This window comes from Salmo salar, chromosome ssa14 (assembly GCF_905237065.1).
Source record: "Salmo salar chromosome ssa14, Ssal_v3.1, whole genome shotgun sequence".
Classification (NCBI taxonomy): domain Eukaryota; kingdom Metazoa; phylum Chordata; class Actinopteri; order Salmoniformes; family Salmonidae; genus Salmo; species Salmo salar.
Window position 1 is genome coordinate 93,011,445 of NC_059455.1, and position 12,141 is coordinate 93,023,585.

The 12,141-nt window shown below is 42.1% G+C and overlaps 1 protein-coding gene across 10 annotated transcripts in view; it reads right to left on the reverse strand.

Annotated features, from left to right (window-relative positions):
* The window catches only part of epb41a (erythrocyte membrane protein band 4.1a), a 127,850-nt gene that overhangs the window by 68,952 nt on the left and 46,757 nt on the right, over nt 1-12,141 (reverse strand). For all 10 annotated transcript variants that reach the window (XM_045695028.1, XM_045695030.1, XM_045695033.1 and 7 more), the window contains exons 3-4: nt 8,562-8,852; nt 4,224-4,328 (exon numbers count right to left, since the gene is read on the reverse strand). In XM_045695028.1, coding sequence (XP_045550984.1) covers nt 4,224-4,328; nt 8,562-8,852 — 396 coding nt within the window. The remainder of the gene's footprint in view (nt 1-4,223; nt 4,329-8,561; nt 8,853-12,141) is intronic.

Below are 12,141 nucleotides of genomic sequence, written 5' to 3' on the forward strand. Positions count from 1 at the left end.
TGGCCGTCCTGCAAAGAAGTTACATTAGTAACAGTGACTTACAGGAGCAATATTAGTAACAGTGACTTAAGACAACTTAAGGGTAAAAAATGACCCATCACTATGTTTAACAGCAGAGAAAACCCCCTAAATTATATTTTTTCAACTTGAAATTTGATGATTTTTCCTAGAGTGACCCCAACATTAGAAAAAGTGAAACATCGCCTTTGTTCATATTTCCATGAAAACTGTACACCACCAGGGTACAAATATTATCTTAGGGTCAGTTCGGTAGTTCTAAAATAATGTACACACACACACACACACACACACACACACACACACACACACACACACACACACACACACACACACACACACACACACACACACACACACACACACACACACACAATGAAAAATTGAGATTGTGTGCTACTGATTGAATTCAAAACAAGACAAAAACTTTCTCAGACAAAGTTCACAGACAAAATAAAAATGTTTTTTTTAGACAATTTCTTTTAAGAAATCAGACAAAATAAAAATGTATTGAAAGTATTGTTTACTCATGGGGAATGCAGTCAGAGGCTATAAAGGTGCTGCAGATGACAGTCCCCCCAGTTGTGTCTTTGCTGAAGCCATGAGTGCACTTTTCAGTGGCCAACAGGTCGTAGATCAGATTTTTTCAGATGTCCAGGAGGAACAAGAGAACAATGATTTAGAAGAGGAGGAGGTATCTGAAGATGGGAAAGAATATAACCCAGAGCACGATGCATCTTCAGATGAAGAAAAAATCCCCCAAGCTGAAAGAGACATTTTTGTCAAAGAACGGCAAAATAACATGGTCTTTGTAACCATATGACAACCAGGGCAGGATGGCAGCACAAAATGTCATGAGGATGACCCCAGGGACCACAAGGCATGCAGTTGCCCATGCCCAGGACATCGCCTCAACATTCTACATGTTCATCACTCAAGCCATTGAAAAAATCATCCTGGAGATGACAAATTTGGAGGGTTTCCGTAAATATGGAGACAACTGGAAAAGGATGGATGAGATTGACCTGCGTGCCTACATAAACCTGCTAATCTTAGCAGGTGTGTATAGGTCCCGAGGCAAAGCTACATGTGGTCTCTGGGATGCAGAGAGTGGAAGGGCTGTTTTCCGTGCCACGATGCCACTGAAAGTCTTTCACACTTTCTCAAGAATGCTACGATTTGATAACCGTGAGTCAAGACTGGGGGGAGACAAACTGGCGACCATAAAAGAGGTCTGGGAGTAGTGGGTGGAGCGTCTGCCATACCTCTACAACCCTGGGCCTGAAGTAACAGTGGATGAGGCCATACCTCTACAACCCTGGGCCTGAAGTAACAGTGGATGAGGCCATACCTCTACAACCCTGGGCCTGAAGTAACAGTGGATGAGGCCATACCTCTACAACCCTGGGCCTGAAGTAACAGTGGATGAGGCCATACCTCTACAACCCTGGGCCTGAAGTAACAGTGGATGGTAACTGGAACTGGTTCCATTCAGAGGTACATTTTATATTTTCATATCTGTAATGTAAGTGATTTTCACTGTTAATTTTATTATGTATTGCTGTAATATCATTGATTTGTTTTTTGTGACACTGATAATAATTACTGACAGTAATCTCTTTTGTCAAAATGTCGCTGTCCCTTCCGGCAGTATATGCCCAGCAAGCCAGCAAAGTATGGCATCAAGATATGGGTGGCCTGTGATGCACAATCCAGCTACACTTGGAAGATGCAAGTCTGCACAGGGAAGCCGACCAGTGGAGGTCCGGAGAAGAACCAAGGGATGCGAGTTGTGCTTGATGGGACAGATGGGCTGAGGGGGCACAATGTCACGTGTGACAATTTCTTCACCTCTTATGAACTCAGCCAGCAGCTCCTGAAGAGGAAGATCACCATGGTTGGCACAGTTAGAAAGAACAAGCCTGAGCTCCCCCCTGCACTCCTCGCAACAAGGGGGAGAGAGACCTTCTCATCAAAGTTTGCCTTCACCCCTACCACCACTAGTTTCTTTCCCAAAGAGGAACAAGAATGTGGTCCTCTGCGCACACTGCACAAAACGGCTGAGATCAGTGATCGTGAGGACAGGAAGCCAGCCATCATCCTGGACTACAACCACAACAAAGAAGGTGTGGACAACCTGGACAAGGTGATTGGAACTTACAGCTGCAGGAGGATGACTATCCGCTGGCCTCTGGTCACCTTCCATAACATCATTGATGTGTCCTCATACAATGCCTTCGTGATACGGAACAAGTTCAACCCTACCTGGATGCCTGATAAGCGGAACAAGAGAAGGGTGTTCCTGGAGCAGCTGGGAAAGGCACTTGTAACCCCACACATTCAAAGGGAGCGCCTCACCCGCACAGCAACTTCTGCAGCGCTTGTGAAAGCTGTTCAGGGGGCTGAATCTTGTCCTGATCCACCTGAGGCTGCAGCTGGGGCAGGCAAGTGGAGATGCCAATTCTGACCCCCAAATAAGGACTGTAAAACAAATACTATGTGCTGCACATGTGAGAAATACATCTGCAAAGTCAGTGCACACACGCTTGCATACTATCCTACATGTGCTAATTAGAGTTGATTGATTTATGTTCTTCACGTTTTTGTTTTATCTATTATCTTATTCTTATTTACTGTTGTTTATACATCTTGTGAGTGGGAGCAATGGTTAAACAAATGGGAGAAGACTAGTATTTTGTAGTTGAATTCCTCATTCTACAGTACATAAGAATATATCACTATGTTGCCAAAAAAGTTCAAGACTGTTATTGTTTCCCTTCAATAAAATGTGTTCAAAACTACTTTCTGCACATTTCTGCTACTTTCTTAGGCTATACAAGTGTTGCAACGGAGGACAGACACACTACACGCTTCAGCACTTGGAGGTCCTGTTCTGTGAGCTTGTATGGCCTGCCTCTTCGCGGCTGAGCGGTTGTTGCTCCTAGACGTTTCCACTTCACAATAACAGCACTTACAGTTGACCAGGGCAGCTCTAGCAGGGAAGACATTTTACGAACTGACTTGTTGGAAAGGTGGCGTCATATGACGAGTGAGTTTCATAGAGAGGACAAAGGAATTTCTTCCACCTCACAGAACTGGAGAACTGAACGACATTTATGTTCTGCAGAAGGTATAAAAGATCGGTGAAGAATCCAGATATAAACTGGTCCATTTGGTACAATTTTGTGAAACTCATGAGAGACAATATGGCCACATTACCATAACCATTTTTATAGAAGAGTCTCAGGTATGAGACTTACATCTAATGGTTGTATAAAATGAATGAATAAGGATGAAGCTATTTGTGAGATGATGGGATGCTATGTAATGATGTTAATGTGAGAGAATTGTATTTCTGTTCAAAGTTTCACTAAGTCCTTAGCACGCCCCCAGGGGCACAGACAGGCTTCCTAGTTAATTACAGTTACATGATTAATCAGTTTAATCGCGTAATAATAATTACAGAGTTATTTGATAAATACGTATTCAGTTTTAATGATGCCAAAGACACGACACTAGCTATCCCCAGTTAGATAATGCTTTGTGACATTATGTTAGCTAGCTATCCCCAGTTAGATAATGCTTTGTGACATTATGTTAGCTAGCTATCCCCAGTTAGATAATGCTTTGTGACATTATGTTAGCTAGCTATCCCCAGTTAGATAATGCTTTGTGACATTATGTTAGCTAGCTATCCCCAGTTAGATAATGCTTTGTGACATTATGTTAGCTAGCTATCCCCAGTTAGATAATGCTTTGTGACATTATATTAGCTAGCTATCCCCAGTTAGATAATGTTTTGGGACATTATGTTAGCTAGCTATCCCCAGTTAGATAATGTGTTTTCACTTAAATCATCTGCATGCTTGTTGCGTTCTCCCTGGTGAACTTGTTTGTGCGTGAGCTGCCTGCTCGCTCAAAACAGTTTAATCTAATCCATTCAAAACAGTGGCAGCATGTGCAGCAGTGGTCATTTGGTTTTTGACATGCAAAAGTGAAATAGGTGTATTGATGGTGTTGTTCAAATGCACAGATTGCTTTATATATTTTCTCAAAGAAACTACAGATAGTTTGAAAACTTGGCATCATATTTCTGTCATAACAACTCCAACCACCTCGCGCCCTGGGTATTCAGCCAATCAGGTGACAACTCAAGACACCTCAACTTGTGGGTTACAAAGCAAAAAAGTTTGGAAACTTTGGACCTTCATGGAGGGCGACTCCCAGATGGCCAGGCCGTAGTAGTCTCTCTCCAGCAGGTTGAGGTGGTCACACACCTTGGTGAACAGCTCCACACCTTTGGCATGTTTCTAAAGGGAAGAGAGAGATGTCATACAGAGCCATAATAAACCTGTCTTTAACTGTGTAGGGCATTTGCCATGTTTCTAAAAGCAGGAGAGATACAGTGTCTTCTGAAAATATTCCGACCAGTTGACTTTTTCCACATTTTATTCTAAAATTGATTAAATTGCTTTTCTCCCTCATCAATCTACACACACAATACCCCATAAAAACAAAGCAAAGCAAAACAAGTTGTATAAAAAAAAAAAAAAAAAAAAACTGAAATATCACATTTACATAAGTATTCAGACCCTTTTGACTCAGTACTTTGTTGAAGCACCTTTGGCAGCGAATACGGCCTTGAGTCTTCTTGGGTTTGACGCTACAAGCTTGGCACACCTGTATAAGGGGAGTTTGTCCCATTCTTATCTGTAGATCCTCTCAAACTCTGTCAGGTTGAATGTGTAGCGTCATTGCACAGCTATTTTCAGGTCTCTCCAGAGATGTTTTATAGGGTTCAAGTCTGGGCTATGGCTGGACCACTCAAGGACATTCAGAGACTTATCCCAAAGCCACACCTGCATTGTCTTGGCTGTGTGCTTAGGGTCGTTGTCCTGTTGGAAGGTGAACCTTCGCCCCAGTTTGAGGTCCTGAGTGCTCTGGAGCAGGTTTGCATCAAGGGTCTCTCTGTACTTTGCTCCGTTCATATTTCCCTCGATCCTGACAAGTCTCCCAGTCCCTGACGCTGAAAAACATCCCCACAGCATGATGCTGCCACCACCATGCTTCATTGTAGGGATGGTGCCAGGTTTCCTCCAGGAGTGACGCTTGGCATTCAGGCCAAAGAATTCAATCCAGGTTTCATCACACCAGAGAATCTTGTTTCCATGGTCTGAAAGTCTTTAAGTGCCTTTTTGCAAACTCCAAGCGGGCTGGCATGTGCCTTTTACTGAGGAGTGGCTTCCATCTGGCCACTCTACCGCAAAGGCCTGATTGGTGGAGTGCTGCAGAGATAGTTGTCCTTCTGAAAGGTTCTCCTATCTCCATAGAGGAAATCTGGAGCTCTGTTAGAGTGACCATTGGGTTATGGTCACCTCCCTGGCCAAGGCCCTTCTCCCCTGATTGCTCAGTTTGGCCAGGGTGCCAGCTCTAGGAAGAATCTTCCAAGCTTCTCTATTTAAGAATGATGGAGGCCACTGTGTTCTTGGGGACCTTCAATGCTGCAGACATTTTTTGGCACCCTTCCCCAGATCTGTGCCTCGACACAATCCTGTCTCGGATCTCTAAGGACAATTCCTTCGACCTAATGGTATGTTTTTTACTTTGACATGCATTGTCAACTGTGGGACCTTTTATATACAGGTGTGTACCTTTCCAAATCATGTCCAATCAATTGAATTTACCACAGGTGGACACCAATCAAGTTGTAGAAACATCTCAAGGATGATCAATGGAAACAGGATGCACCTGAGCTCAATTTTGAGTCTCATAGCAAAGGATCAGAATAATTATGTAAATACGGTATTTATGATTTCATTTTTAACATATTTGTAAACATTATAAAAACCTGTTTTCGCTTTGTCATTATGGGGTATTGTGTGCAGATTAATGAGGAAAATAATTAATTTAATCAATTTTAGAATAAGGCTGTAACGTATCAAAATGTGGAAAAAGTCATGGGGTCTGAATACTTTCGGAAGGCATTGTACCCAAAAAGCCAGTCTAGCAAAATATATAGCGCATAGAATTAAAATGATATTGTCGGATATTATTCATTCTAATCAGAAAGGTATTTTACATGGACGATACATTGGAAATAATAGAACACTATGAAAAATGTGGAAAACCAGTCCTGCTATTCATAGCTGACTTTGAAAAGGCTTTTGATAAAGTACGGCTGGAGTTTATATATAAATGCCTGGAAGATTTCAATTTTGGGGAATCTCTTATAAAACGGGTAACAAAGTCATGTATTACTTAAAATTTAAATTACTTGTGGCATGCACAAAGTAGATGTCCTAACCGACATGCCAAAACTATAGTTTGTTAACAAGAAATTTGTGGAGTGGTTGAAAAACGAGTTTTAATGACTCCAACCTAAGTGTATGTAAACTTCTGACTTCAACTGTATATGTATGTACAGTAAAAGTCAAAAGTTTGGACACACCTACTCATTCAAGTTTTTTATTTTTTTTACTATTTTCTACAGTACATTGTACAATAATAGAGAAGATATCAAAACCTGGCCTCCACAATCACCTGACCTCAACCTAATTGAGATGGTTTGGGATGAGTTGGACCGCAGAGTGAAGGAAAAGCAGCGAACAAGTGCTCAGCATATGTGAGAACTCCTTCAAGACTGTTAGAAAAGCATTCCAGGTGAAGCTGGTTGAGAGAATGAGTGTGCAAAGCTGTCATCATGGCAAAGGGTGGCTACTTTGAAGAATCTCAAATATAAAATAGATTTTGATTTGTTTAACACTGTTTTGGTTACTACATGATTCCATATGTGTTATTTCATAGTGTGTCCAACCTTTTCACTGGTACTGTATGGACAAATCTGACAAGTTTATAGAATTTGGCAAGACAGCACAAACCGTCCTGGGTCCCCCAGGCTACAGTGAGGGATAAAAGTATTTGATCCCCTGCTGATTTTGTACGTTTGCCCACTGACAAAGAAATGATCAGTCTATAATTTTAATGGTAGGTTTATTTGAACAGTGAGAGAGGATAACAACCAAAAATTCCAGAAAAATGCATGTCAAAAATGTTATAAATTTATTTGCATTTTAATGAGGGAAATAAGTATTTGACCCCCTCTCAATCAGAAAGATTTCTGGCTCCCAGGTGTCTTTTATACAGGTAATGAGCTGAGATTAGGAGCACACTCTTAAAGGGAGTTCGCCTTATCTCAGCTTGTTACCTGTATAAAAGACACCTGTCCACAGAAGCAATCAATCAATCAGATTCCAAACTCTCCACCATGGCCAAGACCAAAGAGCTCTCCAAGGATGTCAGGGACAAGATTGAAAGACCTACACAAGGCTGGAATGGGCTACAAGACCATCGCCAAGCAGCTTGGTGAGAAGGTGACAACAGTTGGTGCGATTATTCGCAAATGTAAGAAACACAAAAGAACTGTCAATCTCCCTCGGCCTGGGGCTCTATGCAAGATCTCACCTCGTGGAGTTGCAATGATCATGAGAACAGTGAGGAATCAGCCCAGAACTACACGGGAGGATCTTGTCAATGATCTCAAGGCAGCTGGGACCATAGTCACCAAGAAAACAATGGGTAACACACTACGCCGTGAAGGACTGAAATCCTGCAGCGCCCGCAAGGTCCCCCTGCTCCAGAAAGCACACATACATGCCCGTCTGAAGTTTGCCAATGAACATCTAAATGATTCAGAGGACAACTGGGTGAAAGTGTTGTGGTCAGATGAGACCAAAATGGAGCTCTTTGGCATCAACTCAACTCGCCGTGTTTGGAGGAGGAGGAATGCTGCCTATGACCCCAAGAACACCATCCCCACCGTCAAACATGGAGGTGGAAACATTATGCTTTTGGGGGTGTTTTTCTGCTAAGGGGACAGGACAACTTCACCGCATCAAAGGGACGATGGACGGGGCCATGTACCGTCAAATCTTGGGTGAGAACCTCCTTCCCTCAGCCAGGGCATTGAAAATGGGTTGTGGATGGGTATTCCAGCATGACAATGACCCAAAACACACGGCCAAGGCAACAAAGGAGTGGCTCAAGAAGAATCCTGGAGTGGCCTAGCCAGTCTCCAGACCTTAATCCCATAGAAAATCTGTGGAGGGAGCTGAAGGTTCGAGTTGCCAAACGTCAGCCTCGAAACCTTAATGACTTGGAGAAGATCTGCAAAGAGGAGTGGGACAAAATCCCTCCTGAGATGTGTGCAAACCTGGTGGCCAACTACAAGAAACGTCTGACCTCTGTGATTGCCAACAAGGGTTTTGCCACCAAGTACTAAGTCATGTTTTGCAGAGGGGTCAAATACTTATTTCCCTCATTAAAATGCAAATCAATATATAACATTTTTGACATGCGTTTTTCAGGATTTTTTTGTTGTTATTCTGTCTCTCACTGTTCAAATAAACCTACCATTAAAATTATAGACTGATCGTTTCTTTGTCAGTGGGCAAACGTACAAAATCAGCAGGGGATCAAATACTTTTTTCCCCTCACTGTATGTATCCTAGGATTCCAGCTATAATAAAGAATGATTTGGGACTTACATCCAGCTCACACTCATACAGAGTGTCGTCCAGCAGTGTAACTTTAATTTGCATGATCCTGGGTCGACGGGTAGCCTTAAGAGGTTGAGCGTCTTCCTCTGCTGTCTTCTCCTTTAGCCCTTTCTCTCCCTCCCCCTCCTCGCCCTCTCTTCCTTCTCCCTCTCCCTCAGGGTCCCCTTCCTTTTTCTCCTTCTCCTGGGCACTGTCCTCTTCTCTTTTCTCCTTGTCTTTCTCTCCCCCCTCGTCCTCAGAGTCTTTCTCAGTGTCTTCCTTCTGGTCTACCTGGACAGGCTGGAGAAAAAGACACAAGACACATTTTTAACACATTCCATTTTATATTAATTCCAAATACACATACATGACCACATTTTCATCTGTGTGTAAGACAAACATTCTTGCTTAAAGCTACACAGAACAAACAGCTTTACAAACGACAAAGACATGATATTGATACAGTTGAAGTCGGAAGTTTACATACACCTTAGCCAAATACATTTCAACTCAGTTTTTCACAATTCCTGACATTTTTAATCCTAGTACAAATTCCATGTCTTAGGTCAGTTAGGATCACCACTTTATTTTAAGAATGTCAAATGTCAGAATAATAGTAGAGAAAATGATTTATTTTAAATTGTATTCCTTTCATCACATTCCCAGTGGGTCAGAAGTTTACATACACTCAATTAGTATTTGGTGCATTGCCTTTAAATTGTTTAACTTGAGTCAAACGTTTCAGGTAGCCTTCCACAAGCTTCCCACAATAAGTTGGGTGAATTTTGCCGCATTCCTCCTGACAGAGCTGGTGTAACTGAGTCAGGTTTGTAGGCCTCCTTGCTCACACACACCTTTTCAGTTCTGCCCACACATTTTCTGTAGGATTGAGGTCAGAGGTTTGTGATGGCCACTCCAAAACCTTGGCTTTGTTGTCCTTAAGCCATTTTGTCACAACTTTGGAAGTATGCTTGGGGTCATTGTCTATTTAGAAGACCCATTTGCGTCCAAGCTTTAACTTCTTGACTGATGTCTTGAGATGTTGCTTCAATATATCCACATAATTTTCCTGCCTCATGATGCCATCTATTTTGTGAATTGCACCAGACCCTCCTGCAGCAAAGCACCCCCACAACATGATGCGGCCACCCCTGTGCTTCAAGGTTGAGATGGTGTTCTTCGGCTTGCAAGCCTCCCCCTTTTTCCTCCAAACACAACGATGGTCATTATGGCCAAACAGTTCTGTTTTTGTTTCATCAGACCAGAGGACATTTCTCCAAATGTACAATCTTTGTCCCCATGTGCAGTTGCAAACCGTAGTCTGGCTTTTTATGGGGGTTTTGGAGCAGTGGCTTCTTCCTTGCTGAACAGCCTTTCAGGTTATGTCGACATAGGACTCGTTTTACTGTGGATATAGATACGTTTCCTCCAGCATCTTCACAAGGTCCTTTGCTGTTGTTCTGGGACTGACTTGCACTTTTTGCACCAAAGTACGTTCATCTCTAGGAGACAGAACGCGTCTCCTTCCTGAGCGATATGATGGCTGCGTGGTCCCATGGTGTTTTACTTGTGTACTATTGTTTGTACAGATGAACGTGGTACCTTCAGTCATTTGGAAATTGCTCCCAAGGATGAACCAGACTTGTGGAGGTCTACAATTTTTTCTGAGGTCTTGGCTGATTTCTTTTGATTTTCCCATGATGTCAAGCAAAGATGCACTGAGTTTGAAGGTAGGCCTTGAAATACATCCACATTTACACCTCCAATTGACTCAAATGATGTCAATTAGTCTATCAGAAGCTTCTAAAGCCATGACATCATTTTCTGGAATTTTCCAAGCTGTTTAAAGGCACAGTCAACTTAGTGTATGTTAACTTCTGACCCACTGGAATACAGTGAATTATAAGTGAAATAATCTGTCTGTAAACAATTGTTGGAAAAATTACTTGTGTCATGCACAAAGTAGATGTCCTAACCGACTTGCCAAAACTATAGTTTAAAAAGAAATTTGTGGAGTGTTTGAAAAACAACTTTTAATGACTCCAACCTAAGTGTATGTAATCTTCCGACTTCAACTGTATATATAGATAGGTAAGCTCGTCTATACCATCATTGTTCAGTCTCAGACAATGTCCAGTCAGTTAACACATGATACCTTTACAACTACACAACTGAAGGCATTTAAAAACCATTAACCCTAAGCTCAAAGCCAAAAGTTATTAGTCAGGTCAACCGTTCTGATTCTGCATCTCTACAGGCAAGCTAAACAAAGGCTTTGTCACTGTCTCTCTCACACTCACACACACACACACACGCACACACACGCACACACACGCACACACACGCACATACACGCACACACACATACACACACAAAAAGGCTCTGGCAATGAATAATTAAAGTAGCAATACAGCAAAACGTAAAGTAAATCACTGTAGACACTGAAGGAAGGAACAGGGTCTTAACCTGTTAGGGCTAGGGGGCAGTATTGACACGGCTGGATAAAAAACATACCCGATTTAATCTGGTTACCACTCCTACCCAGTAACTAGAATATGCATATACTTATTACATATGGATAGAAAACACCCTAAAGTTTCTAAAACTGTTTGAATGGTGTCTGTGAGTATAACAGAACTCAAATGGCAGGTCAAAACCTGAGAGATTCCTTTACAGGAAGTGGCCTGTCTGACCATTTCTTGAACTTCTTTTCCATCTCTATCTTTTACTAAGGATCTCTGCTCTAACGTGACACTTCCCACGTCGTCCATAGGCGCTCAGAGCCCGGGAAAAAACAGAATGTCGTCATTCCAGCCCCAGGCTGAAACACATTATCGCCTTTCTCAAGTGGCCGATCAAGGGACTCTGGGCTTATGCGCGTGACCCGACCGCCCCCGCCTTTGTGATTTTTTCCTCTGTTTGCCGAAAAGGAGATTCCCTGTCGGAATATTATCGCTTTTCTACGAGAAAAATGGCGTAAAAATTGATTTTAAACAGCGGTTGACATGCTTCGAAGTACGGTAATGGAATATTTACAATTTTCTTGTCACGAATTGCGCCATGCGCGCGACACTTCTTTACCATTTCGGATAGTGTCTGGAACGCACGAACAAAACGCCGCTATTCGGATATAACGATGGATTATTTTGGACCAAACCAACATTTGTTATTGAAGTAGCAGTCCTGGGAGTGCATTCTGACGAAGACAACAAAAGGTAATGAAACTTTTATAATAGTAAATATGATTATGGTGAGTGCTAAACTTGCCGGGTGTCTAAATAGAGAGCCCGTGATGCCTGGGCTATGTACTTAGAATATTGCAAAATGTGCTTTCACCAAAAAGCTATTTTAAAATCGGACATATCGAGTGCATAGAGGAGGTCTGTATCTATAATTCTTAAAATAATTGTTATGCTTTTTGTGAACGTTTATCGTGAGTAATTTAGTAAAATGTTAGCGAATTCCCCGGAAGTTTGCGGGGGGTATGCTAGTTCTGAACGTCACATGCTAATGTAAAAAGCTGGTTTTTGATATAAATATGAACTTGATTGAACAAAACATGCATGTATTGTATAACATAATGTCCTA